This window comes from Haemorhous mexicanus, chromosome 9 (assembly GCF_027477595.1).
Source record: "Haemorhous mexicanus isolate bHaeMex1 chromosome 9, bHaeMex1.pri, whole genome shotgun sequence".
In the NCBI taxonomy this organism is placed as follows: Eukaryota; Metazoa; Chordata; class Aves; order Passeriformes; family Fringillidae; genus Haemorhous; species Haemorhous mexicanus.
In genome coordinates this window covers 9,153,662-9,180,434 of record NC_082349.1, presented here as the reverse complement: position 1 = coordinate 9,180,434, position 26,773 = coordinate 9,153,662, and the positions used below count along the sequence as shown (strand labels likewise).

Here is a 26,773-nt window from a genome sequence, read left to right as displayed (position 1 = left end):
CCAAATTGAGGCAAAATTGTAAAGGGCCAGCTTCCCCCTCTTCACTGCTCTTTCCTGGGTGCCAAGGGTCACCTGCCTGCCCACCACAACAGCCAGGGCTGTAATTCCTGCTGCTAGCATTCACTGCAGCCATGGCCCCGCTCTGGCCTTCACGCCTTTGTGTGGAGATGGCTCCCTTCACCTCTCTGCCAGCACCCGAGCTGCTGAAGAGCCAAAAGCAATGGCTCAGTTGCTTATTCCTTGTACTGATTTCCTGCTACAGTCTCACACCCTGACTCCTTTGTGGCGCAGCTTCTGTAGGCCAGCACGACTACTGCTTGAAGGGAATGGGATCTTTCTTTGGACCGAAAAATCATCCACTTTTTTTTTCTTTTTCTCTGCCAGTCCCCCTTTGAATACCTCTACTTGACACAGAAATTAATTATAAACCTTAAGTCCTCTTATTTATATATATACATATACATATATATCTATATCTATATATATATATATATATATATATATATAAAAGTAGTGGATTGCATTTCTTTGCCACACGCTCCCTCCGCGGAACCCCGAGCGGGTCGATGCGGCTCTGATGCTGCTCGGCGCTCGCTTGGCCACGCCTGTGGGCGCAGGGCGGAGCCGGCCCGGCGGTTTTCCCGCCAGCGGCGCGCGCGGGCCGTTGCCGCGTCCGCGCGCTCCCGTGAGGCGATGGTGGGTGCGGGGTGGGGGGGGACACCGGACCGGGGGTCTGTGTCTGTGTCTGTGCCAGGGTATGTGCCGGGGACCTCCCGGCCGCTCACTGTGTGTGCTGTCCCTCTATTCCAGAGGAGGAGCCTGGCCCCCAGCCAGCTGGCCAAGAGGAAGGCGGGCGATGAAGATGAGGAAGAGGAGGAGGAGGACTGGCAGCCCCCGACGGTGAGCGAGCGGTGCTGGGACGTGGCCCCGTGTGTTCCGGGCCCGTGTGACCCCGCAGCCGTGGGCAGGGGGATGCGGGGCGGCGCTGCAGCCAAGTCACTCCCCGGTGCCTGAGCGTCCCCATCTCCTGCGCATCGCGCCCCCGGGTTGTGCTGCCGTGAAACTTTGTGTCTCGGCATGTGGTTGGTGGAAGAACTTCATTGTGTGCAGATGGTGCTTCGTGGTCATGGAAAAACTTAGCCCTGTGAGAGCCTCGAGTGCTGTGTGAAAGGAAGGGTAACTGGGTAACTAGGAATAGGCTGTTCAAGACAGAATGTTACATATTTTTGTAACAGGGCAGGGGGACGATCAGTTTCACCGATTATCTGTAAGAGACAAGTAAAGTGCTCGTTTAAGCATTTATAATGACACGAGTCCCAGCCCTAATCCTATTTTACAGTCATGTTCTATGTCATGCAGGTTAAAGAGTCTCACGTAATGTTCTCTTTGTCAGATCCATTTTTCTGTGGTCGAAACTGTGCCTCACACTGAAGAGGACTGGGTTAAATCATGAAACAGATGAATAACTTATTTATTTTCATACTTTTTAAGTGTCTGGGATGTAGGGTTCAGTGTGAGGCCTTCCACCTGCATAACACCAGGTGCCATGGAGGCTCTGGGGACTCTGATGTAGTTTGTTCCATGCCACTGACCCTTCCTTTTCTTAATTTTGCTTTTGCTTTTGAGTGGCGGGACAGGACAGGTCTTAGCGTGCACTAGCCTGCCCTTTTACAGGTTAGAAAATGGTAGTTATTTTCTTAACTAGGAGAATGCCTTAAGCTTCATGTAAATCAAGCTTCAAGGTTCAGTGACCTTGCTGTGTGAGTCCTGTGGCAGCAGGGGTGGGAGATGGCTGTGTGTGCTCAGAGCTGCTCGACTGCCTGGGCGATGGTCTGTGTGCTTTGGTGCTTACTGACCGTGGCTGCAGAGCATCCTCTGAGTGTGGCTGCAGAGCATCTCTGCTCTCCCCTGCTCCCCCTGAGTTGTTTGGTTCTGGTTCTGTTTTCCAGGGCCGGAAGAGGCAGAAGGCAGCTGCTGAGACAGAGAGTGGAGAATGTTTCCGGTCGCCTTTCCGCAAACCCTTGGCTCTGCTGACCAACAGACCCCACTGCCTGGACAGCAGTCAGCACGTGAGTGGGGTTGCTGCTGCTACACACACTGCTCACTCAGCAAGGAATTCCCAATGCCTCCATGGCCCCTTTTAAACGGAGGTGTTATGCAGACACAAAGTCTTTTGGAGAGGCTTTTTGCCAGCTCCAGCCCTTTATTGTTGAAGGAGCTGTGCTAGGCAAGCTAGCTGTAGTGGAAATCCTGAATGAGGGAGTTCTGTGAGGCCCAGGTGAAGGACGGTACCCAGAGGTGTGAGTTGCTTTACACCCAAGTGGGTCACATGCTGTCTGCCTGCCCATTTCTCTCTGGGCTTCCACTGCTGGAGACCAGATGCTGGACTAGCTGTGTGCTTGCTGATCCAGCATGGATGTTTCTGCAGTGGTAACCCAGCTCCTTTACAGGAAATAAGTTGCCTGACTAAATTACCAAGGCAGGGGGGAGCAATAAGTTTTAAAGAAGTGAAAAAAGCCAGTGGATTTAGGAAGATGGGAGCTATGAAAAATCAATTTCATGTATTAGAAAACCCAAAGGAAAATAGTTTTGAAAAGCAGAAGTGGTGGAGGAAATTGTGCTGAATTGTGATTTTCTTCCTTTTGGATAGTCCTAAAAGTAGTTGGAGTTGAAGCTGGAGTAGATTAAATAGAGGGACTCTGGGTACTTGGCAAAACTGAGTTCTCAAAAAATGTCCTGGACTTGCTTTCTTGAGCAGTCTCTGATTTCAGACTTTTGAAATGTGTTTTCTTTCTGAATTCCTAGGAGGCTTTTATCCGCAGTATTTTGTCTAAACCCTTCAAAGTCCCCATTCCAAATTATAAAGGTAAGATGAGGAGGTTTAAGAATTTCTGTGTTGGCTGATTCGGGTAAAACAGATGATGCTCAGGCCTGTCAAATATAACTGTGGGGATTATTGTTAGTTTTTGCACTGATGCATATGTTCCAGAAATCCTGACTTAATTTTGAAAGAAAAATACTGGCATATTAGCAAAGTCTTCATATTTCTTACTAGTGTTTAGTTTGGATAATCCTACATTTCAGAATTGGATTTTATAGTCTTAGTGCTATGTATTTGATGTAGTGCCAGGAGATTTTACACTGTATCACAAATACAAAAGCAAAATGAATTCCAAGCCACGAAGGTTTATCATTTAAATAATGATGCTAACAGACAGAAGGCTGTGGTGAAAAAGATTGTATGTGCCAGTTTTATTTCTACTTGGCTTGGAGTGTTGAGCCTCAAGGTGATCTTCAAAACGAGATCATTTTGAAGTTCAAAGCCTCAGCTGGTTTGAATCAGTGAAACATAAGATCTCAGAAACAAATGGGCCTGTTCATGTCCCCTACATCCCCTTCACCCTCCAGCTGAAAAACTCAAATGCAGAGCAACCAATTTCACTCAAACTTCAGTTATAAAAATGTCTGTAAGCAGCCACTGAATATGGAATGACAAGCCCCAGAAGAGTTTGGCAAAGCTCACTTCTGGAGAAGCAGATTTGTCAGGAGGCTCAAACAGAACTGTAACTGGGAAAGCTGCTTTCTGTGGCTGTTACCTTGCTCTCTTAATTGGGAAAAGGGGCTATTTCTTGTGTTCTTTCTTCTTGTGTGTGCATTGCTTGTGCTCAGCTTGTGGTACACTCCTGTTTTGCAGGGAGCTTTAGTAAACAATGGATAAATAGACTGATTGAATCTTTTTAGAGCAAAATCAATCCTGGGAGCACAGTTGCCCAAGTTTTGATGGGAAAAGGGATTTTTCTGTATGCTCTTGTGTTCATGTCCATTTCACAACTGTGACATCAAAATACAGTACTAGGAAAATGGACTCATACTTGGTTTCTGCTTTTCACAGAAATTGGCTCCAAGGCCAAACATCTACCATTGCTCAGCAGAGAGAAAATAATACCCCAGAGCAGGTAGTGACAGTATGGTGCTGGCTGTGGTGCTGTAGAACTTCATCACTGTTAAAGATCAGTTCCTGACCTTGCATACAATTCTAGCTAAGTCTGGGTTAGGTGACCCCAAAAGAGAATTTCACCCAGCATATTCTATATGTAGGAGTGTATTTGTTGGGTTGTTGAGATGTACATTCTGGAAGCCTCCCTGGCTTTCAAAAAAACTAGAACCACCACCTCGGGTAAGCAGTGCCATTGATCCCTTGTTGCCTCTGTTCCTTCGTTCTGTTTTTTCCTGATGCAGAGCTTCCCACTGTGTGCTGCCAGAGCGCTGCCAAACAACGGCCCCGCTTAGGTTTGCTGTGTGCACCCGCTGTGCGTGCACCTCCACTCCAGCACCCAATTAATTCACTGCTCCTAAGTGTAATCAGACTCTGCTGCCAGGCTCTGCTTGCTTCCAGGAAGGTGTTGTTGTTTGAGCTGTGCCTTTGTTTGATTTCAGGGCCCCTGGGCTTGCGCTCACTGGGAGTCAAACGGGCAGGACTGAGGGGTCCTCTCCATGACCCATTTGAGGAGGGAGCTCTGGTTCTGTACGAGCCTCCGGTGCTGAGTGCTCATGACCAGCTGAAAATAGACAAGTGAGTCATCACCTGGCATAAATGCTGCAGCTCTGACCTCTTTCTGGGTGTAGATTTATGTGCTTTTCTCCCAAATGTGTTTGAGCTGGGGTCTGAACATCAAGGGGATGTAGATTCCAAGTATTCTACCTGAATTGGTTCAGGTATGGTTACAATCAAAGAAGGAATGTACCCATGCTGGATTGTTGGTGCTCTTTCACTGACTGTTCCATCTCTCATGCATCAAAAATTTAAACCTGTTGCAGGGAATGAGCATACACACATGGAGAAGTTGCTTAGAAAATCTCATGGCTTAGTCGTTAGCCAGGAAACATCAGCATCTAAGGACAAGCAAAGGGACGTGTCTGTCACATGTTAGGCTGCCTACTGGTTTTTATTCTGAAGTAGTTTTTGTGCTGTTGTTATAACTTTAAAAGGCTGTCAACTGGACAGAGGCTTCATAGACAGAGGGAGGGGTTTCTCTCTCCAGAAATTTAGTTTTGATATTGTTACAGAAACAAGAAAAACAATACTGACTTTTTAACTGTGTCTCTGAACCACATTCTGCCCTTTTTTTAACCACAGCCCACATACATGGTTTCACTGATGTTTCAGACTGTGGGCAGGTCTCTAACTTCATTCTCAAAGCTGAATTAATCCATTTTTCACTTTCTTGTTTGAAGTGGCTTCCTCTGTGCCTCAGGAGAGTCCTCAGTACAGCAGTGAGATTTAACAAAATCTAAACATGTGCCAAATTCCTCAATCACACTCTCTTCTTCCTTGACTGCCTCCTGCAGGGACAAGGCACCTGTCCATGTTGTGGTGGATCCTGTCCTCAGCCGTGTTTTACGACCCCATCAGAGAGAAGTAAGTTTTCCATTGGGACCTGAGGGTGTGGCTGGAGGATTTGTTCCATTTCTACATTTCCTCTGATGGAGTTGTTATAGGTCTGCATAGACCTCACAGACTGACAGTCTAACAGACTCTAGTCTGTAGCAAATACCAAGTAAAGCATTTGTTTTAAGCATCCTCTGAGAGGCCTGAGTGCTGACGATACTTCCTGTCCCTTTTCAAGCAAGAGTCAGGGCTGAAAGTCCTGCTTTTACTTACCTTAAGGTCTGGAGATGTAGCTCTGCTGGGTGGAATTCAGTGTGGAAGGTGATGGGATATAGTTGCAATAAACTGTATTGCAGCCCAGTTTTGAGTCAGGCAGGGCAGACTGGCCACCTCTGTTTTACTGCTCAGCAGAATTGATTGGATCTGCTGTCCCTGAGCCAGGAAACATTGAGACTCTAATTTGTGGGACCATGGTTCCTAACAAAGTGTAGAGTAGGCTCCTGCTTCAGTGTGCTTTGTTTGGAGGCTGCCCTTGGTAGGTGTGCCTGACCTATGCAGATTTGAAGTTTTGTGGTGGAGACTGCCAAAACCATTTTATGTTGTAAATATGTGCAACCTTGTAACATGGTAGCAGTGGCTACAGCTCTCCAAATATCTGATGTAGCTTCTGGACAGCTCGAAGTTCATCCCAGATGCAATATATTATCATTTAAGCCTGGAGGGAGCACAGATGGAAGCTGTGATTACTGATCTTGCTGGCTAAGCAGGTAAAGCTAGATGTGTCCCTGCATGGGAGATCTTCATTCAGATGGCTATGGGAGCACAGTAGGCTGCTCATGGCTTGTAGTTTTATCTCAGATCTGGTAATGAACCAGTGCCCCAGTGTAATGCTCATTTCTGGCTACATAGCTGGAGGCACTCTGGTTTTGGGTAAGCTGCTGCTTGCTGGTGCTTTTGTCAAGTAATCAAAGTTATGTTGGTATCCTAGGCACACTGTTTGTTGGCAGGTAAATGTCAATGATAAAGCAGTTTCTGCTCTAGGCTGACTAATAAGTCTCTGCCTGCTTGGATTCCTGTGCTGCTGTATTCAGCTGATGCTCCTACATAGCTGTACAGCTCAGCTCCAACTTTGTTGTGATTTTTGCCCAGGTGCTATTTCTGCAGCAAAATGCAGTCTTATAGTCAGTAATGTAGTTCAAAATTGTTCAACTGGCTTAAATTACATTAGCCTGTTACTAAAAGTCTAAAAAAGTAAGAAAAGGACTTGAAAGTGCAGGTCAAGGTGCTCCATCTTCAAGTCCTAAGTAGTGGACTAGAGAGGATGAATCCTTGCAGGTATGTTTAGCTTGTACATTCCCAGCACAATGCCCTGGTTTTCTTTGACTCTCTTATCACATGGTACAGGAACATTTTGGAGTTTGTCTCTTCCCCCACATCCCCCCTTTATCTCTCTCAGTGATGTGTCAGGGCCTAATGCAGGTCTGAGCTCTTCTCCCACCATGTGACATGGGTTAAAACCTCAGCCCTGTGTCTTCTCTAAAGCTAAATCTGCTTTAGTCCTTGAGCCCCAGGTGAGTCACTGCTTCTAGGCAGAAATTATGAGGGCTGATAATGGTGTTCTGGGAATTATTCGGGCAGCAGAAACAACTTTACTCACTCTGATTCTTTAACATTACCTGATTTGGTGGTGTTAAGATGATAAACCTCTTTGAAATGATTGATGCATGTTAGTTCATGGCCAGGCCCTGTCTAATGCAGCCAAGGGTGGAAATTTCTGGGAATTCATGTTCGGAAGCGGTTTAGAATTGTACAAGAAAAATGTAGCAAGGTTTTGTGCATGTTGTGAGGTACATGCTGGAACCAGTAGTGCTGTTTCACTCCAGATGTGGCAGCATTTTAGCTGTGCCTCGGGTGGTTTCCCTCTGTCTCATTAGAACACTGCCTGTCTCTAGGGATGTGTGCGCTACACGGATCTGCTGTTTGTTGTGCTATCAGCCCTGTGCATTGTGGTAATGAAGTTGTCACTCTGCTGATGTCCCCATCCTACTCTGAGAGAACAATTTTTTGGCAGGGGGTGAAATTCCTCTGGGACTGTGTGACGAGCCGGCGGATCCCTGGGAGCCATGGCTGCATCATGGCAGACGAAATGGGGCTGGGCAAAACTCTGCAGTGCATCACGCTCATGTGGACACTTCTCCGGCAAAGCCCAGACTGCAAGCCTGAAATTGAGAAAGCCGTGGTGGTGTCTCCCTCCAGCCTGGTGAGAAACTGGTACAATGAAGTAGAGAAATGGCTGGGGGGAAGGATCCAGCCACTGGCCATTGATGGAGGCTCCAAAGAAGAGATTGACCGTAAACTAGGTACAGAAGTGTTTTGCAATCTGGGCGTTTGGCTGGTTGGGGTCAAAGTCTTGAATTGAAAGAAGGCTGCAGCAGCTCATGTGAACATCTCTGAGCAGTCACTGGATCTCTGCAGACTGATGGCTGTCTCTCTACTAACGTGTTTAGATCTGACCCTTGCGTGTTTGGTAATAGTTGATCTTTTGCCATAATCCAAATCTAATCAGGTGTTAGGGTAGTCCAGTGCTCCAGGAAAGGAGGCAGAAGGGACATGGAAATGGGAATAGTTGTGGGGAAAGGAGAATGGGTATATATGGGTGGAAGGGTTTTCATAAACTTTTAAGGCAAGTGTTTTGACCATTTGACATGTTTTCTATTCGTTTTCCTCATCCTTTTATTTCTTTTTTTTCCTTTTTCCCCTTCCCATCTGCAGCTGGCTTTATGAGCCAGCGTGGCCTGCGAGTGCCTTCGCCCATCCTGATCATCTCCTATGAGACCTTCCGACTGCACGCCGAGGTGCTGCAGAAGGGCACTGTTGGGCTGGTCATATGTGATGAGGTACGGGGGCACCTTTAAGGGGAATCCATTCCTGCTGTTTTCTCAACATCTGGGTGAAAGTGGATCTCCTTTCTTAAAGGAGAGTGGACAATGGGTTACAAGGCTTAGCTATGGACAACACCCATTCTGGTGTTTCAGAGGCTCTCAGTAAGATCAGCCATACTGTGTGAGCCTGAATGGGAGAGGTGTCTTCATGAGCCAAGATATGAAGAAAATCCAGCTGGTGGTAACTGCATCCATTTGTAGGTCCCTGATGGGTTCCTACTAGGGCCCTCTCCATGTGAAATATGTATCAGAAGGGAGGTCCATGCCTGTCTCTGTTGGTGGTGCCCTGGCTTGCTGGTTTTCAGGCATTGGTGTGTGTCAAGCTCTGCTTTTACATGGCCAAAATTGAGTTGTTTTTTCATTTGTCATTTGCTATTTGTGGTTATAGGTATTGAGAGCCAGAGATGCTTTGAAGGACAAAATAAAACAAGAGTCCTCTGCCTCCTTGAAACGATCAGGCTGGGACCTGCAGGGGTTGAGGTATCCTCTGCTGTTGGATAGAAGGAGTTTATTAAATAGGGGTGCCACCCAGTGGTTATGCTTTGTATTTGCCAAAACAGTGCCAAGAGGGGCTTAAAAAGAGTGAGTGTCCTCAGGAGTGTAGCTCCCATAAACCTTTTATCTACGAGTCCATGAGTGCCCACACCTCTCAGTGCCCCTGGAATGAGGTTAGCGCCTAGGGAATCTGGGAACCCACATCCTTGGCCTTGTGGCTTCTATACATTCCCAAAAAACACTCACCTCTGCTGCAGTCTGGCACTCAAGAAAAGCATCTTATCACATGTACTTTGTCCTATCCAGTGCTCAGATGCTAATAAAGTTGCCTTTCCCAGGCATGAGAAGTGGGGCCTGTGTTCAGATTACCACTGTAAGAGGTGAAGAACTTCTTTTTATTAGTATGACTGCCCATAAACTAAAGGTCTGGCAGTCCTCTGTATAGGTGGTCTGAGTGGTTTGTGGTCTTGACCTTGAGTGAAACAATTGTACTGGTCCAGGGTTCAGTGCTTGTGTTTATAGCTGAAAACATTCCCATCTTAGAACAGGAAACAGTTCTTAGAGTTATAAATTTTATTGTGTGATGGTTGTTGTTTTCATGGCAGACTTTCTTGCCTGTATGGAGCTCAGATGTTCCTGGTTTGGGAAGTTTGTAATGTCTTCTTTCGTCACACAATGGCTAAAGGTTTTTCACTAGAGCCTTGTCCTTGAGACAAGTCTGTTACCAGGAATAGGAAGAATGGTGAGATGTCTTTTATCAGTGCTGATTTGGCTCTCCAAGCTGCTTCCTTACAGAGCCACTGGATTTATCAGCCTTATTCCTTTTCTCTGTTTTTTTCCAGGGCCACAGACTGAAGAACTCTGAAAACCAAACTTACCAGGCTCTCAACAGCTTAAACACACCTCGACGAGTCCTTATCTCAGGCACTCCTATTCAGAATGACCTGCTGGAGTATTTCAGCCTGGTGCACTTTGTCAATTCGGGCATCCTTGGTAAGAAATCAATGGGTGGGAGATGGGAGGCAGGTGAAGGTGCTGGCCAGGCTTCCCCAGATGCCAGCAAAAGCAGCAACTGAGATATTGCTGAAAAATCATGTCAGGGGTTTGTAACTAGATGATCTCTTTAGGTCTTTTCTACTTCAAACAACTCTGTGATTCTATGAGACTTCTCTGGATACAAACTCTTTCAGTTTGTATCCAGAAAGCCTAGGTCAGGCTGCACTGTTCTAGGGGCTATGTGTCACCTGAGCTCTGTTTAAACAAGATTCTAATGCAAACTACACCAGTCAAACAGGTATTTTGGAAGGGAATCAATTAAGGTAAAACGAATATGTGAAACTGAATGCTACTGTAAATTATTTCTTTTTTCATCTCCCATGATCTCTCATGTTGTTGGGCATCCAGTCCAAGAGGCTTCTCATTAATTTTAGTACGTGCCCAAATCTAGTTAAACACAATTAATCAGATTCTTAGTCTTGCAAGCAGAATTTGGACTATGTCTTTTTCTGTTCAGCTGTTTTTCCCCCAGGAGTTCTCAAGGAAAGGATGGAATGGGCTGGTAGATGTTCTACATCTGCTTTTTCTGTGTGCTTCAATTTTGGGTAGTAATTACAGGGAGCTGATGGGATTTTCACCTGCCCCCCTTGACCTGTACTTTGGGCAAGATTACTCTCCCTGTACTTGCAGTTTGTTCTTTCTGAGATGAGGTTAATGGCATAACTACTACAGCAAAGCTGCATGCACTCAGTAGGCATTTTTCTCACTTTCAGCCTGTGGCCAGTAATAAGCAACTGATTACAGATAATTTAGGAGTAGGCACAGATAATGCCTGTGCTGTTGTTTGCAAGGACAAAATCTGGGAATAAAAGTATGACTGGAATGTGAGCAAAAGCAGTATGTGTGTGACTGTTTAGGTAAAATTCTGTGACCTTTGGCTTTGCACTGTTGTTGGAGTACAAAATGATTATCTGTTAAATTGTTTTTTCTGCCTTGTGTGAGTCTTTCTTGGCTAGAAAAAACCCCAATCTTAGGGATGGGATGAGGGTTGGTTTTATCTGCTGGGCCCGGTGTTTGGGTATGGTGGCTGTGGGATGCTGATCAAAGATTCTTTGGTAGTAGTTTTCACTTCTGTTTTATACAGGAACTGCACAGGAATTTAAAAGACATTTTGAAATGCCCATCTTGAAAGGAAGAGATGCAGATGCAAGTGAAGCTGAGCGACACAAGGGAGAAGAGAGGCTTAAAGAGCTAATCAGTATTGTGAACAGGTGAACTTCATCCCTCTTTGCAGAGCATTTGCCTATAAGCCCTGCTGTATTTCCAAATTACAGTTGTAGCTGTAATGAATTCTCTTGCCTGTTACATTTATTCAGCAAGTGATTGTGCAAGTATTTATTGCCAAGGAAATCCACCTAGGATGGAGCTTTAGTCTGATAAATGGAACTGACATGGCACAGTCAGCTGTAGTCACCCTCAAGCAGTACTCTCCGGTACTGGATTATTATATGACTTCCTATGTTTCTGTTTTCTCCTGGGATCTGAATAATCAGGAAGTATCCTTTTGTTTATGTTATCTATAAATGTGGGCTGGATTAGACTTGAGATCTATCTGACCCAGATGTTGAGGAGCAGGAGTATAAGGAATGTCACTCCATTTTGCTGTTGATTGCCCAAGTCACAGCTAGCCCAGCTCACACTTACACAGTTTTGTTGGCTCAGTAGGGCTGATAGGACAGACTACAAGTGTCAGAGGTGGGACTTCTGATCCCCTGGAAGTGCCTCTGTGATGTGAAATGCTGTCTTCTTTATCTTTGGTTGATTTGTGGTACCTGTTCAAACTTGTTTTCTCTTCATGAATACAATCAGTTTATCCATATCTGCTGGCAATTGCTTGGCTCTCTTTAAGAACTTTCTAGAAAAGACTCTTGAATTCTCAGCATTGCTGGTGTCTTCAGGGTTTTTTTCTGATTGTTTGTTGTTTATGGGTTTTATTTGGTCATTTTATGTTGCTTGGTTTGTTTTGGTTTTTTAATCTGATCTTTTTGTAGCCATCACAAATACAATCCTGCAGTTCAGAGTAATGGTAAATTAAATTTCACACTAAGTAGAGTCACTCCATAGAGACAGTCCTGACCTTGACTCAGATCAGCTTGCAGAAGCCTAAGAAAAAGGAAAGGTTGTGAGGAGAAAAGTTTATTCCTTCTCAAGGTGCATTTATTTATTTTTATAGTTGATGAAAAATGGATGTAAAAGTGTGTTCAGGAATGCCTGTGCTTGGCTCTGTTGAGGTCTTTGTCCTTTCCTTTATTGTGCAAAAGTCATAATACACAAATAGGGAAGACAAGGCACAAAAGTAGTAACAGTAGGAATTTGGCAATTCCTACCAAATTCAACAGTACCAAATTCTGTTGAATTTGGTAGGAATTGCCAATGGGACAGTGATGCAAAGACTTCTGGAATCATAGTGGTAAGGCTGGAAGGGCCCTGGAGAAGGCATCTAATCAGCCTTGCTGTCCTAAGATAGAAGGTGTTAGAACTGAAGACCTAAACCATCTCTTAACACTCACCCAGCTCTGAAGACCTTGCAGTTTTCCTAGGACACCTTTTCCAGGGCACTGCTGTCTTTGCAGTTAGAAAAGGCTCTTAATGTGTAACATAAATCTTCCTTACTGCAGTTTAAGCCTATTACTTCTCATCCTGCTGCTTATGGGTTCGGAGACCAGATTATTCTTTTATTTACCAGCCTTTTACTGATTTTGGGGTTGTCATATATCCCTGCTGTCTTTCTTCTATAGGTTTTGTAACATACTTTTGATGCTTCCTGGCAGAACTGGGTTTCTGCACCTCTTACTCTGGTTGCTCAGCTCAGCGCTTTTTCTAGTCCATTCTACCTTTTCTGAAGTGTGGCAAAACTGCTCCAAAGGGCATTTCCAGAGGTCAAAGGATATATCCTTTGCAGGCCATGAGCCCATCTTGGGTGAGGATGGCTACTGATGACTAAATGGGGAGTTGCCTGCCTGTTCTTTGGTTTATACCCATGGTTTGTGGTGGTTGATCCCTGTACTTGTTTGCTGTCCATACTGCTGATCTGTTGTAGCTCAAATTGCAAATGCTGTTGGTAGTCTGAGGGAGAGGAAGGTTTCTCTTGTGACTGAGCTCTCTCTGTGTAGGTGGCATCATGTCTGATCCCTCCAAATCTCATGAACCACATTGGAAGCCTTGCAAAGACAATGGGTTATATGGGGCTCTGTACACAATGTGGATTGTGGGTGTCTGGCCTCTGCCATGTGTTGGACTGTCACAGACCTTCAGAGAGAAAATATCAGAGGGACTGTCTGTTGATCACCTGAAGAATCAGTGATAAAACAGAGTTTATCAGTAAAAGTGATCCAAGCGTCATCCAAGCATCTGATCTTAATTTCTCTTCCTGCAGGTGTTTAATTCGGAGAACTTCAGACATCCTGTCCAAATACCTGCCAGTGAAGATTGAACAGGTGGTCTGCTGCAGGTACCAAAAAGCATCTGCTGTGTCTGGGAAATAGTGAAAGCAACAGGAAGGACTGAAAAATTGCAATAAGCCCTTCAATTCTTGTGGTGACTGCTTCCATCTAGGAATGATCTTGTAGCCATTGGCAATATGTTACTTTTCCTTCTTAAGCTACAACCCACTATTGGTGGTTCTGTCAGCCAGCTGGTGAGCTCTGGGCAGCTGTGTAGAGCAGAGCTCTTCACTGTGCAGTCTCTGCAAGCTTCTCTTCCAGCTCTGGAATATAGCAATACTCCACCAGCAGCCTTGGGGGCAGTTTTAGGCTGGCTGTGCTGTAGTGGAAAAACTGAGCTGAGAGGAACACTCTGTGTAGATGGAGCAGGGCTTTTGTTGGACTGCAGGCAGGGACTGCAGAGGTCTTGTTGTGTTTCAGACTCACACCTCTGCAGACTGAGCTGTACAAGAACTTCCTGAAGCAAGCCAAGCCAGTGGAGGAGCTGAAGGAGGGCAAAATCAGTGTTTCATCTCTCTCTTCCATCACATCCTTGAAGAAGCTCTGTAATCGTAAGTTGTTCACATGGGTTTGGGTTTTGCACTGTTGGTGGAGCTTTTTGGGTCTCCCTTGTGCACTCTAAACAGTCTCTGAGCTCTCTTTATTCTTCAGATCCTGCTCTTATCTATGATAAGTGTGTAGAAGAGGAAGAAGGATTTATTGGAGCCCTGGGCTTGTTCCCTTCTGGCTACAGCACCAAATCTGTGGAGCCCCAGCTTTCGGGTATGGTGGAACTCAGCATTACAGATGAGCTGCCTAACACAGGCAACCACGAGACTGTATTTAGCACCTTACCAAGTACCCCTCCAGGGTCTGGAATTTGGGAATTCTGCTCTAGCTTTTTCTTTCTTCTTTTTTTATCCAGGAAAGATGCTGGTCTTGGATTACATCCTTGCTGTTACCAAAAGCACCAGTAATGACAAGGTGGTTTTAGTGTCTAACTACACTCAGACACTGGACCTATTTGAAAAGCTCTGCCGGAGCAGAAGGTTTGTCTTTGGGTTTTACTGCTTTCATCCTGCTAGACTGTACTTGTTGCCTATGCTGTGAAAGAACTGGCTATTCCTACACTTTCTCTCAGCAGGAACTTGTGATCTGTCTTTTAGCTCAGGTGTTCCTGAATTGGAACCAATGTAGCTTGTGCTTTGTCTGCTGGGGTCACTCAGCAGAAAATCTCTGGCCCTCTGCTAACATTTCTAAAGCCCATTCTGTTGTTACAAGGCTGCTGATGATAATTTTCTCTTTTAATAGTAGTAAATGCTGTATGTTCCAGGTATCTGTATGTGCGGCTGGACGGCACCATGTCCATTAAAAAGAGAGCGAAGATCGTGGAGCGCTTCAACAGCCCCTCAGTGAGTAGAACCTGCCAGATGTGAGCAGCTCTCCTGCCAGCTCTGAGTGCTGGGAGTAAAAGCATGGCTGCCTCTGTGGTCTAATCCAAGCCTGCCTTTTTGCAGAGCCCTGAGTTCATCTTCATGTTAAGCAGCAAAGCAGGTGGCTGTGGTTTGAACCTGATCGGGGCCAACAGGCTGGTGATGTTTGACCCCGACTGGAACCCAGCCAACGATGAGCAGGCCATGGCTCGCGTGTGGAGGGACGGCCAGAAGAAGATGTGCTACATCTACCGACTGCTCTCGGTGAGGAAAACTCCCCCCTCCTTAGCATGGAGCTCTGGGTGCCAGCCCAGACTGCAGCTGCTGTGATTGGGGCCAGAAGGGAAAGAACTCTTCTGTGTTGGTGACCAGAATTGATTGAAACTTAATTGCTTCCTACCCTTAGATGTGTTGCCATGGAAAACCATGAAGGTTCTAGCTGGAGGGTCATTACTGCAGCCCTTGGTTTCTAGCAGTGGCTGGCTTCTGAGAAATAGAAACAACTGTGGCTTTGCAGATAAGATGCTCCTTTGAAGTCATTTAGGCATCTGACTTCTTTAATTTCATGGGGTGTCTGATGCAGAAGTTGCTGTTTTTCAGTTAGGCTGCAGTCTGTTTTAGTTGGGTGTATGTGTACTTTAGAAACAGCAAATACATTCCTGGAATTACCAGCATTTGGGATGGAGCTGCCAGTGAGCAGATGGGATCGCTGCTCTGCAGAGGAAAACCATGAAGGAGACTGCTCTTTTCAGGCTACTCTAATGCTTGGTCCAGCAGTGCCAGTAGTGATTGCTGCTTCAAAGTGTTTCCTCTGCCCTTGTTCACCTCTCGTTAGTTCAGACTGTGGGGATTTTTGTTTTGGTTGGTGGGGAGGAAGTTGTTGGGTGGTTTTGATGTGTGTGGTTTTTTGTTTTGTTTGGGGATTTATTGTATAAGCTTAGGTTCCTTGGTCAATTACTATTTTTACTTTGTGAAAACAGACATTCTCTGCCCATCTTTCCTTAATGGAGTTCTTCTCTGACCTTGCTGCACTTGGAAGCAGGGAGCTCCTTTGCTTTTAGGAATAGGAAATCAGTCTGCAAATCATGACTAATTACCCCCCTCCTTGGTGTTACATTTGTTTGCAAAACAGACATTTTGCTCTTAGATTTTTGCCTTAGAAATACAGCATGCTGGGCTTTCTGCACATCTGTTCTGGAAGCAGACATCTCCCTCCAGGCAGGATGTGATTGATCTGTGTGTGGGTGAACCAGAAAATAGTGCTGATGCTCATGTCACCCAGGGCTAGACCTTGTTTCTGCTTCTTGGGGAGATTGTAGCTGGGATGTTTTGTCAGGGAGCAGCTGTAATTGCTCAGCTCCTTTCCCTTCTGTCCTGTCAGCACATTCTGGTGCAGTGTGTGAGTTTTAGCCATGAATGGCAGTTCTCCCTCTTCCTCATCTGTATCTCCTCTGGATCCACTCCTGCAGCCACAGGGAAAGAGAAGCAGAGTCGAGTTAGATCTGCAACAAAACACATGTGGTTGGAGTGCAGCTACTAAAACTTGCCTGTCACCTGTACTGGTGAGGCACTGAGTGGTCTGACAGCTTAGTGCCATTTGATCTGGGACGTTTTCCCCCTGTAGAGCTCCTTTAACAACAGTGTTCCAACTGTGCTTCGTCTCTGACTTGCCTGTAGACAGGGACCATAGAGGAGAAGATATTCCAGCGCCAGACCCACAAGAAGGCCCTGAGCAGCTGCGTGGTGGATGAAGAGCAGGATGTAGAAAGGCATTTCTCCCTTGGAGAGCTGAAGGAGCTCTTCACACTGAATGAGACCACCACCAGTGACACCCATGACAAGTGAGTATTCTGGATGACTCATGGCTGGGATAGCAAAAGTTTGGTTGTGTAATTCAGGGATCTCCCAGGCAGCAGGAGGATGTCCAGAGAGTAAGCCTCAAGTGTTTCTGCTTCTGAAGCTGATAACCACCTAGACATGAGCACTTCCTTGCTGTCCTTCCTTTTTGTTACCTAGAAAAGCTGTGCTGGCTGGACAAGTGAGCAAACTACCTTGTAGCTACGTGTTTTGGAGACTGAAATACTGTAGCTAATGAAAAGAGAAAAACTGATCAGAGCTGTTCAAGGTGGAGCCTAACTTCGTCCTTCCTTACTGCTCTCTTCCTGGTGAACAAATGCTGAACTGCTTCCACACTAGGGCTTCTCCATTGGCTAAGAGTTCATGAAGCCAGTCCAAGTGCTGTTCTGGCAACTAAAAGAATACTCTTGTCCATTGTCTGCCCTTCTCTCCCAGCCCAGAGACCTGTGGTATTACAGCCACCAGAAAGAGGACAGGGAGTGCAGGGAAAATGCTTCACTGTGAAAATTAAGACTCTTAATTCAGGCAAGAAGTGAAGAGGATTAGTTTTAAGCTGTATCAAGGCTTTGCTCAGTGTAGGTATCCATTCTGCATGGCAACAGCCCTTGCTGGCCTGGCTGCTGCTGCTCTTTGTCTCCTTAAGTGACAGCTTAGTGGGGCATCTCCAAAACAGCCTGAGCACAACCCGGTGGCTGTGGTGGGAGCCAGCCAGGATGGAGTGTTTTGGTGCATGGTGTGTTCTTTGAATTTGGGAATCCTGATGCAATACTAATAAGGTGTGAGCAGCAGTCGCTTGAGATTTGCCTTAAGCAACATCCCACACCTTTCAAGAGAAGCTTCTCAGGGTCTTGCTGGACCATTCCCAAATGGTTAAACATGAAGAGGGACTGCCATTGGCAACAGAATCCCCAGGTTTTCAAAATGTGTGAGTCATTCCTTACCTGTCACACACACCAGAAGGTAGTTATCTGTTTAAATGAAATGCAGTAGTAATTCAGAAACTGAAAATCCAAGGGAGTTAATCCAAATGTTACTGGGCTGCAGTTTTGAACAGCCCACAGGCAGAACCAGCAGAGGAGCCTTGCACTGATGTTGCACTGACCTTGGCAGGATCAAGTGTCGCCGCTGTGTGAACGGGCACCAGGTGCGGCCCCCTCCCGACGGCTCCGACTGCACCTCGGACCTGTCCCAGTGGCACCACTGCGCGGACCGGCGCGGGCTGCAGGACTCCGTGCTGAGGGCGGCGTGGGACGCTGCTGTCACCTTCACCTTCCATCATCACTCCCATGAGGAGCAGCGAGGGATTCCCTAGCGGGTTACTGTCCCCTGTGGGGGCAAGGGCAGGCTCTGTGGCAGCCTGCCCCACTTTGATCCCTTTCAAGGAAAGGGGCAGTGGGCAGCTGTGCATGCTGGACTCTTGCGTGGCTGTGGGATACAGAAGAGTGTGGCTCTGGAGTGGCTGCAAGGTCCTTGGCAGTGTTCAGTCTGCTGCAGCAAGGAGTCTGTGGCTTTTTCTTTGCTGTTTTATTGTGTGCCTGAAAAACAGCCTCTTGGGAACTGGGAATAATGGGACCTTGCATGCTTGATCAGATTTAATACTGGTTCTCCTGCCTTTGGTGTTTCTGCCTTCTACTCAGCCACATTTTGTCTTCAGGTTTACATTGAGTCAGGAGTTTTACAGCACTTGATGTGCAGTCGGGTTTTTTTCTTTGACAGCTCTGGCTTACAGCTGCTGATCAAAACTTGCAGGATCCATTTTTGCTGTGAAATATGAACTTTGCTGATTACTTGGGAAGAAGAGGATTTTGTACAGGGGCAAAAAATTTTAGCTCATATGTTGAACATCTGGCCTGAAAAAGATCATGCAAGCAGTAGGAAATCAGGCTCTATTCCAGTAACTCCATTTCTAAAACCACGTGCTTTGTTATGGACAGGATCCTCTGATCTAGCAGTGTTTTAATGAGATCACATTACATGACAGTAATAAAATTCACTTTGGTACTTTATGAGTCTTAATTATAATTTTATTATAAAAATGTTACAAAATAACAAACTATTCAAAACCTCTGTAAAATAAGTGCAGACACTGGAAAAGGGCAGTGTGATTGCAAATAAACAGCAAGCTACTTGGTGCATAAAGAACTTTTTGGTGTAAAGTACAACTTTCCAAATGGAAAAAGGTCAAGCCTGGGGGCTTTGTTAGCTTCTTTTCTACTCCCTTTAGTTGAGGGAGGAGTTCCTATTTCACAGACCACAGAATGAAGAAGTTGGAAGGGATGTCAGGTGATACTGTCCAATACCTCTCCTCAAAAACAAGAGCACCTAGACCTGGTTGCCCAGGACCGCAACCCGATGGCTTCTGAGTCTCTCCCATGCTGGAGATGGTTATTGGTGAGACATTAGCTGAAACAACATGAAATGGATTTCCTCTGCTCCTGTGCCCCTCACATGACACTGATGTAGTCGGCGAAGGCCTGGGAGGAGTCCCAGGCGTCGTTGACGACACTGCACACGGCTCTGAGACGCCGCAGCGCCTCCTGCGCTGTCTCTGCATCCTGGTCCAGCCAGTTCTGGAAGAGGCGGAGGTGCGTGAATGGAAGCTGTCCCCCCCTCTGCTGGATGTGGCCTTCCAGCTTCTTTGTAAACTCCAGGAGCCCATCAGGTTTGATGCAATTTGAGCTTTCCAGGGAAAGAAGAAAAAGAAAAACATTAAGAGTCTAGGCTATAATTCAAGCAATTTAAATTAGTAACTGCCTGTGCAGGTACCTGAGGAGCTTTCAAGTCCAGCTGCACTTTTTTCAGCAGTACAAAATCTAAGCGTTTCTCATGAAAACCAAAACTGATTATGAAGGGCTGGAAACCTTTTTAAACCAAAGTGGTTTTAAAAACTACCAAGTTAAACTCCAGACCTCTTACTACTGATTTAAGCAGACCTAGCTCTGGCCTTAAAATGTTGCAGCTGTCAACTCTCTGGACCAAGAGACCTGGCCCAACCTACTGGTCCCAGTGTAAGACTCAGCAGTAAGTGATCATTTATCTCTTCTTGCTGAGAAAATTTGAAGGGCATGTGCCAGATCCTGTTATGTCTAGGAGATTAAAAGGTCAATTCCCATGTAGAGATGTGTAAATAAATATCAAGTTGCATGCTGGATTTAAGTCTTGTCAGAGGCACAGTAACAATCAGGCTTCAAGCTTGCTGAAGGAATGTGGCCATGGTTGAATAAATTGTCAAGCCTATGTACTGTGTGAGCAACCTGAGCCATGAGGATGTAAAGAAGGGGGGAACAGAATCAAGCAAAGCAGTTGTTAGTATGGCAGAAATGCCACCCCACGTGCTTCATGAAGGTTGCTGCCTATCTGTAAGGCCACTGGGTCAAGACAAGAGCAGCAGTTCTGACTGAAGACCAGTGCTGAGGAAAGGAATGCAGAGGCATTCTCAGGATGTGCCAGGAACAGTGACAGCATTCCCTTGCTATGAAGGGGCAGTGGGAACAGAGCTGTTCACACTGATGCCTAAGAAGGAAAGAAGGGATGTTAGTCCCAACCTACAGCTCAGGAGGCTCCCAAGGGAGCATCAAACCAAAGCTGCTTTAAAGATGGAGCTTGACTCCTAAAAGTGAAATATGTCAGAGTTCTTGGAGGTCCCTGAGGGTGATGTGCCCACTGCAGCATTCTCTGAGCTTTTCCTGGGCACACATTCTCTCAAGGAACAAAGCCATGCTCAGGTTCTCCTGCTGTCAGAGCCCAGTTCAGCTCTCTCCCTTCCTCAACAAGGAATTCAGTGTTTGGAGAAGCAGAATACCTGACATCCAGCTGGCAGAGAGAAGAGGAGGAATCTTCAGAGAAAATGTCTGCAAGGGCAACCAGCCTGTGATTCCCTGAAAGGGAGAAATGCACTATTAGATGCAAATTGGAAATGGTCTTAAACTTTAAATTGTCATAGGGCTGGGATAATAGTGCAGAAAAGGCGTCTGTAAGCACATGAATGCAACACAAAGAGCCCACCTCTGCCCCTCACTGACATCAAGTGAGTTCATCCCCCTGAGCATAATGTTCGAGGCAATTGAAAACATTTGCTGATAGGGTAGTTTGTGTCCCTAGAAAAATCATGGTTTTGTTTGAGAAGTCCAGATGCAGCTTTGTTTAAGAAATTATGTGTATTCCATTTATCCCAAGCTTTCCTGTTTTACTTTGTTAAAATAACAGAAAACAATATTCTGGATCTATCTGCAATTAATTTTTCAAACATTTCTACTTGGCCTGTGATTCAAAAAGCCTATCACTTCTGTAAATTCAGTTCCATTTCTTTGACACAAATCTTCTTTTACTTGTTCTCATCCCTCCAGTGGCTGCCAACAGCTGTTGAGACACAAACTGCCCAAACTTGGGCAAAAGCTGTGCCTCTGAATCAGAGGCAGTGCATCTGATGCTGGATCTGCTCCTCTTAAAGTCTGAAGCAGATCAGAGTTCAGTCAAATCTGGAATTTGTATCTGCTGCAGAGAAAAGCAGCCATAATTCCTGCACAGTACCTTGGTACACTGCTGAATGCAACTGAAATTCTGCCTTTAAAAATGGATCCAGTGCTCCTTATTTTGTGAGATAAATCCCAGTGCTCCAGCATAGGGTAAGTTAAGTTCAGCACTGCAGTCAGCAGCTCTCAGTGGTCTTTCTTGACCCCAGCCCCAGAGTTCCCTCCAGAGAGCTGCTCAAAGGCCCCACGCCACACACAGCATACGCACCAAGGCGGTTCCCAGGCAGTTTGAGGCTCTTGAGTGATGAATTTCTTTTCACTGTATTGATTATTTCTGACAAAAACTCAGCAGTAGAGCTTTCAAACAGCCGGCAGAAGGAAAAGGTGATTTCTGTGAAGAAATGGATTTACAGTACATATGAGTACTCCCTGTGCTTCAGTATTCCATAACTGCATTCTGCAGACAGCTCCAGCCCCTAATCCACATGCAAGAACAAAGCTGCCCCAGCAGTGGATTGCATATAACAGCACTTCTGCTGTGTCAGAGGAGAGCAAGATCACACCCAGGCAAGTGGCTCTGCCAGCTCACCCAATTAAAGGCTGATGTGCTCTGCAGGTTAAAAATTGTTTTATAGCTGAGACACTTCCCTGCAGGACGTGCCAGCAGCTCTTCTGCTCCACTGGCACAAAGACAGGCATGTTCACTCTGACAACACCTGCAGATCTGCTCCAAATGTCTGTAACATTTGGCTAAACCTTACATCCAAAGATCCCCTCTTGAATGCCAGCCAGCCAAAAGCAGCCACCCACAGCACCTTTCCAAGCACCCAGGAGCTGCCTGTACCTTGCAGGCCAGGATCCTGAAGCAGAAGCAGAACTTCTTTCTGGTGCTCAGCCAGGTTCACATCATGAAAGCTCAGTTTCTTCAAATTTGGAGTACACTCTAAAAGCAAAATGACTTCTCAGGTAAAGCACTGCACATCCTTGGGATACAAAGACCCTGACCCAGCTACCAGCTAAGACCCAGAAACTAACTTAGACTGCGGCTAATTTGTGCTGGATTGTGGCCAATTAAAAAGGAATCATTGTGCTGTGCAGGATCATCCACATAACACAGCACATGGGATGGTTGACACCCATTTCCTTTTCTCTGGAAACTTAAAGGGTGTCCACGCTGAAGAGATGGACCGATGGACCCACCTAAGCTGGCTTCATGCTAGGGGATGGAAGACCACAGGATGGAAGCTACAGTGTGTGTGCCCCAGTGATGCTGCCTATGGGTTAGCAGAGTACCTTTGAGCACCTCCAAAAGGAGCCCGAGCTCCTGGGGACAGGGCAGTGTGGCACTGTCAAGGGACAGCTGCTGGAGGGACTTGGACGCCTTGAGCACCGGCAGCAGGAACGCAGTGTGCAGAGGTTCCCTGGGGAATCTGATCTCCAGCACCTCCAGGCAGCTGCCTAAGGGAAGAAACACAATGAAAGAGTTTGCTCTGGAGTGCCTGGCTTCAGTGTAGCTACAGCAAGCAGGAAGCCTGGATACCCAACACCACCATCCTTCAGGTTGATACAAACTGCCTATGCACCATGCCCTGCCCTGAGCTCTGGCAGCACAGACCTGGGATATGTCAATCACTTACAGCTCACTCCAGGATTCCTGCCAGACCACAGGGCCACCAATTTCTACTGTGCTCACCAATGCTTGAGAAAAGGTCACCCTTCAAGGCACAAGCCAGTCAGTGCCTTCCCAGAGTACAGGTCTTTCCTGACCCTACTCCAAGCTTGCTCAGGCTTTGCTCACTGCTTTTCTGGCAATTCAAGGGCCAATAAGGGTGATGGGAGACCTGTGAGCTAAGCACCCTGTGCTGTAGCTCCCAGACTGTAATCCAAAGGCTTGAGTGGTGCTTTGCTAACTCCTGTGGTACTGGGATGATCAAAGGATGCTTTCCCTCTGCTTAAGGGTGTGTCAAAGGCTTACAGCCTCACAGTCAATGGAATAGACAAAGTGGAAGCTCCCAGTGGATTTACAGATCTGGTGGGACAGGACCCCGTGGACAGTCACAGGTAGCAGGTTGTGACTGGCCCTGTACAAAGCTGATGTTGCAGCATGCTGGGATACAGCAATAAAACATTTTCTCCAAGATTCCAGTTCCACAGAACACCTTAGACTGGAAGGGCCAAACTGCAACAACAACTAAATCAGAAAGGTAAGGCTGTAATTGCCTAACAACAAACCACCGTAATAGTGTTGAGTGAAGCCTGTAGCAAGACTTTACAGCTCTACCTGCTGCCAAGTCCTGGCCATCACTCAGAATGACAATACCTACCTGGGATTTCTGCCTCGCTGCAGCTCAGACTTGCCTCTGGCCTGCTGCCCTCCAGCTGGTTTTTGAGGTCGAAGCTGACAGAGAGCGTGTGGAGCTGGGGCAGGGCGCTCAGGACGCAGCGGACGAGCTCCATGCAGGGCATGTGGGAGAACATGTCGCTGACGCGGAGCACGCGGAAGCGGCACTCTGGGTGGCGGGACAGGGCCCGGAGCCCAGAGAGGATGCAGGAGATGTTGGCATTCAGGCCTGGAACAGCATTTGTACAGAAAAGTGTCAGCTGTGTGTGTAGGCACTGACACACAGAGCAGGAGCTGCAGCAATGGCAGCCCGAGTCAAAGGCTAAACCCACAGACCGCTTTATCCACGCATCCTTAAGCTATGCTCTCTGCATGGGAGATGCAGATCTGGCTCTTCCCTTTGCCCTCTCTGAAGGGCGTTCAGGCACAAAGCCACAGGCTGCTCTGGGACAGGGATCCCATTCTCTCCCTTAAGTCCTCACACTTGTTAAACATCTCACCCAACACCTTTCTCAAGATGGGGCACCGATACTCCTACAATGCCCCTTCCTGTGAAAACTAATGCAGGGTGAGCTGTAAGCCAGACCATTAGAGCAGGGCTAGAAGGAAGTGTACTATTCACATTACTGACCATTGTAGGACAGAACCAGGTTTTCTAAAGACACCCAGGAGCTCAGCAGGTTACTCAGAGTCCGACATGTCTCCCCAGTCAAAGGAATGGAGAACAATTCCAGTGTGGAGACACTTCGGAAGCGGTGAGCAGCTTTCAGAGAAAGGGTTCCAGCAGGTCCTCCTCTTTTCTTACAGCCAGCATGGCCAGTGCATGGAGATCTTGGGGAGGAACTAGTCCAGTTCTCAGTGTTCTCTCCCTCTGTGGTCCTGGTTTTGTCCAGTAACCCTGAATTATCCTCTCTAGCAACAGTAAAAACAAAATCATAGAGATCTTCTGGGTCAGTATAGTGTCCCCTGCTCCGTCTGAGGCAGCGACGTTTCCTCCCCACTGCAGGTTTCTGCCATCTGCGTGTCTTTCGAGGAATGGGGTGACAGGACAGCTGCTCTGAGCTGGAACAAGGGGAAGAGCCCCCCTGAATGCTGGTGTGGCCACAGGGCACCTCACTGCTTGTCTCTTCACATGCTGGGTTTTGCAGAGGAGGAGTACTGGGGCCAGAGAGGACAGAGGTCATGCAAGCATGAGCCTCTTTTGGGGATCTCTTCTGGTTCTCAGCACCGCTCCCCTCCCGCTCAGCACTACAGCCCCTCTCTGCTTCCTCCTGTGCTGACTCCTGGCTTTGGGCTTTGTCCTCCTCTCTGCAAAGGCCACATGGGCTGCCGTGACAGGTGAGGGCATTTCCTGAGCGCCAGAACCCAGCACTCATGGTCAGGATGAGGACGAGAAGAACTGTGTCAGGAACAGGCCAGGAGCACATGGACACCTGGCTGACAGAGCCGTGGTGGATCAGCCGGTGAAGGAGCAAAACCAGCGAGCGCCTGATGGACTGGTCGCAGGAGAGGAGGTGCTGGAACTTCAGGACCCGCAGGGAGGCAGCCAGGTTTTCCAGCACTTTGTGGTTGTGCTCGGCAGTGAGTTCCACGGCCCCCTGCAGCATGTTGCACAGGGTGAGCTGGGAAACGTGCGGGGAGCTGTGCAGCAGCGGCGAAAAGTGACGGTCGTGGAGGCGCCAGTCAGAGGAAACGTCCAAGACACCGTGGAGGACGTTGGAGAAGAATGTTTCAAGGAACTTCTTCCTCCAGCATGTTATGCTCTGCAATTGAACAACAGGGTGTAGGAACAATCCATTTTTCTTGTTCTTTATATGCTAAATTATTGCTGTCTGCTAACCTGGTGTCCAAGAAACCCCTCCTGCTAGCTCCACTGAGAGCACCTCTCTAGTTCTCAGTATCCTTCCTCAGTGTACTCCTTGAAAACCTGAGTGAATCCCATTGTTCTCTTCGTCCTCCTTCTGGCCTAATTTAAACACTCAGTGGTTTGGAGCTGGGCCAGGTTTTTTGCCCATTAAAAACCACATGACCAGCAATTTTCTTCCAGCATCTATTTACTGGCTGTCATTAAGTTGTTTGTTAATGACTGTTCTACAGTGATGAAGCAATGAAGCTGCTTCAGTTTTTCTACATAAAGCCATTCTCCAAACTCACTGTCTTCTCTATTTTTCTCATGCTTTCTAAGACATCAACATTTTTTTTTTTTTTTTGCCAGTGTAGGTGTAAAGATTATAGAAGACACTGTTTTTATCCTCTGTTTCATGACAATCTCTGAAGACAAAGATTTGCTCTTTTGGCAAACTCAGTGTTGGGAGATGAAGGGTGGGGCTGTGCACTATGCTTCCTTTATAAATCCCATTTCTCAAAATGTTTGTATTAACAGGGTCATGCTTGGGTCCAGAGCTCTACAAACGCTTATAAACAGGTGCCAGGAATTGCTTGGAGGCAGCCAGAAAGAAAACCCCATGGAAAACATCAGAAACAGAGCTCCTGTGTTGAGCCCCTTCTCCCACCAGAGCGTTTCCTCACCTCCGAGTTGGGCGGCCTGGTTTTCATCACATCGTCCCACAGCTTGCGCCAGATGGGCTGTGTCGAGAGGCCTGGGGGGAAGAATCATCAACCGGGAGCTTTCACCCCTCTCCCAGTGTCTTGCTCCGGAGCTCGATGGGATACCGGGGCACAGCCCGAGCTCGTCCGGGTGTGGGATAGAGCGCGGTGTCCCTGGGACCGCTCTGGCTCGGGGCTCCTCTCTCCAGCTGAGGGTCCCTGCGCTGTGGGCTCCTCCCGCCGGGTTCGGGGGCATCCCTCCGGTATGTCACCCCATCAGTTTGAGGGGCCCGTCCCTCCCGCCCGGGGGTGTCCCCACGAGTTCGTCGCCGTCCCCGCCGGTGTCACCTGCTCTCCGCGCGGCGTCCTCGGCCCGCTCGAGATGGAAGATGGTGAGGAGCGGCAGGAGCCCCCGCAGGAGGTGCCCGGGCAGCGCTGCGGAGAGCCAGAGGGAGAGGGCGGCAGGGTGCGGGCAGGCCCGGGCCCCGCGCCCCGCCGCCCCGCGCCGCCCGCGCCTTACCCCAGACGTCCCGCTCCAGGGCGGCCATGCTGCGGCTCACGGCGGCCGCGCTCAGCGCGAACAGGCTGCACGGCCTCTCGGCCGCCATCACCGCCTCGGCCACGGACCGCCCGCACCGCGCCGCCATCTTGGGAAGCGGCTGGAGCGGGCGGCCATGTTAGGGAGGTCGTGCCGAGCAGCGGGGCGGACAGACCGGCGGTAACAGCCCCGCCGAGCCGCCTCCGAGGCCGAGACACACAGGAAGAAGGGAGAGGAAAGGCGGGAGCATAGCAATGGCCGTCTTGGCGCGGCCATACGCG

General features: G+C 47.6%; 2 protein-coding genes across 2 annotated transcripts; one reads left to right on the top strand and one right to left on the bottom strand.

Annotated features, from left to right (window-relative positions):
* Positions 1–618: 618 nt before the first annotated feature.
* Positions 619–18,600, top strand: RAD54L (RAD54 like). Its single transcript, XM_059853893.1, has 18 exons — positions 619–696; positions 811–900; positions 1,950–2,069; positions 2,806–2,866; positions 4,438–4,573; positions 5,350–5,419; positions 7,461–7,749; positions 8,162–8,286; positions 9,669–9,819; positions 10,967–11,093; positions 13,259–13,333; positions 13,746–13,876; positions 13,977–14,087; positions 14,230–14,353; positions 14,638–14,716; positions 14,822–15,001; positions 16,415–16,578; positions 17,705–18,600. Exons 1-18 carry the CDS (start codon positions 694–696, stop codon positions 17,904–17,906), a joined length of 2,238 nt encoding a protein of 745 aa, XP_059709876.1. The 5' UTR covers positions 619–693; the 3' UTR covers positions 17,907–18,600.
* LRRC41 (leucine rich repeat containing 41) lies at positions 18,597–26,769 on the bottom strand. Its single transcript, XM_059853892.1, has 10 exons — positions 26,475–26,769; positions 26,303–26,389; positions 25,937–26,007; positions 24,039–25,170; positions 23,391–23,636; positions 22,360–22,524; positions 21,911–22,009; positions 21,335–21,457; positions 20,397–20,472; positions 18,597–19,273 (listed from the first exon to the last, which is right to left on the bottom strand). The coding sequence occupies exons 1-10, from the start codon at positions 26,599–26,601 to the stop codon at positions 19,039–19,041; spliced, it is 2,361 nt and encodes a 786-aa protein (XP_059709875.1). The 5' UTR covers positions 26,602–26,769; the 3' UTR covers positions 18,597–19,038.
* Between the last annotated feature and the right edge of the window lie 4 nt (positions 26,770–26,773).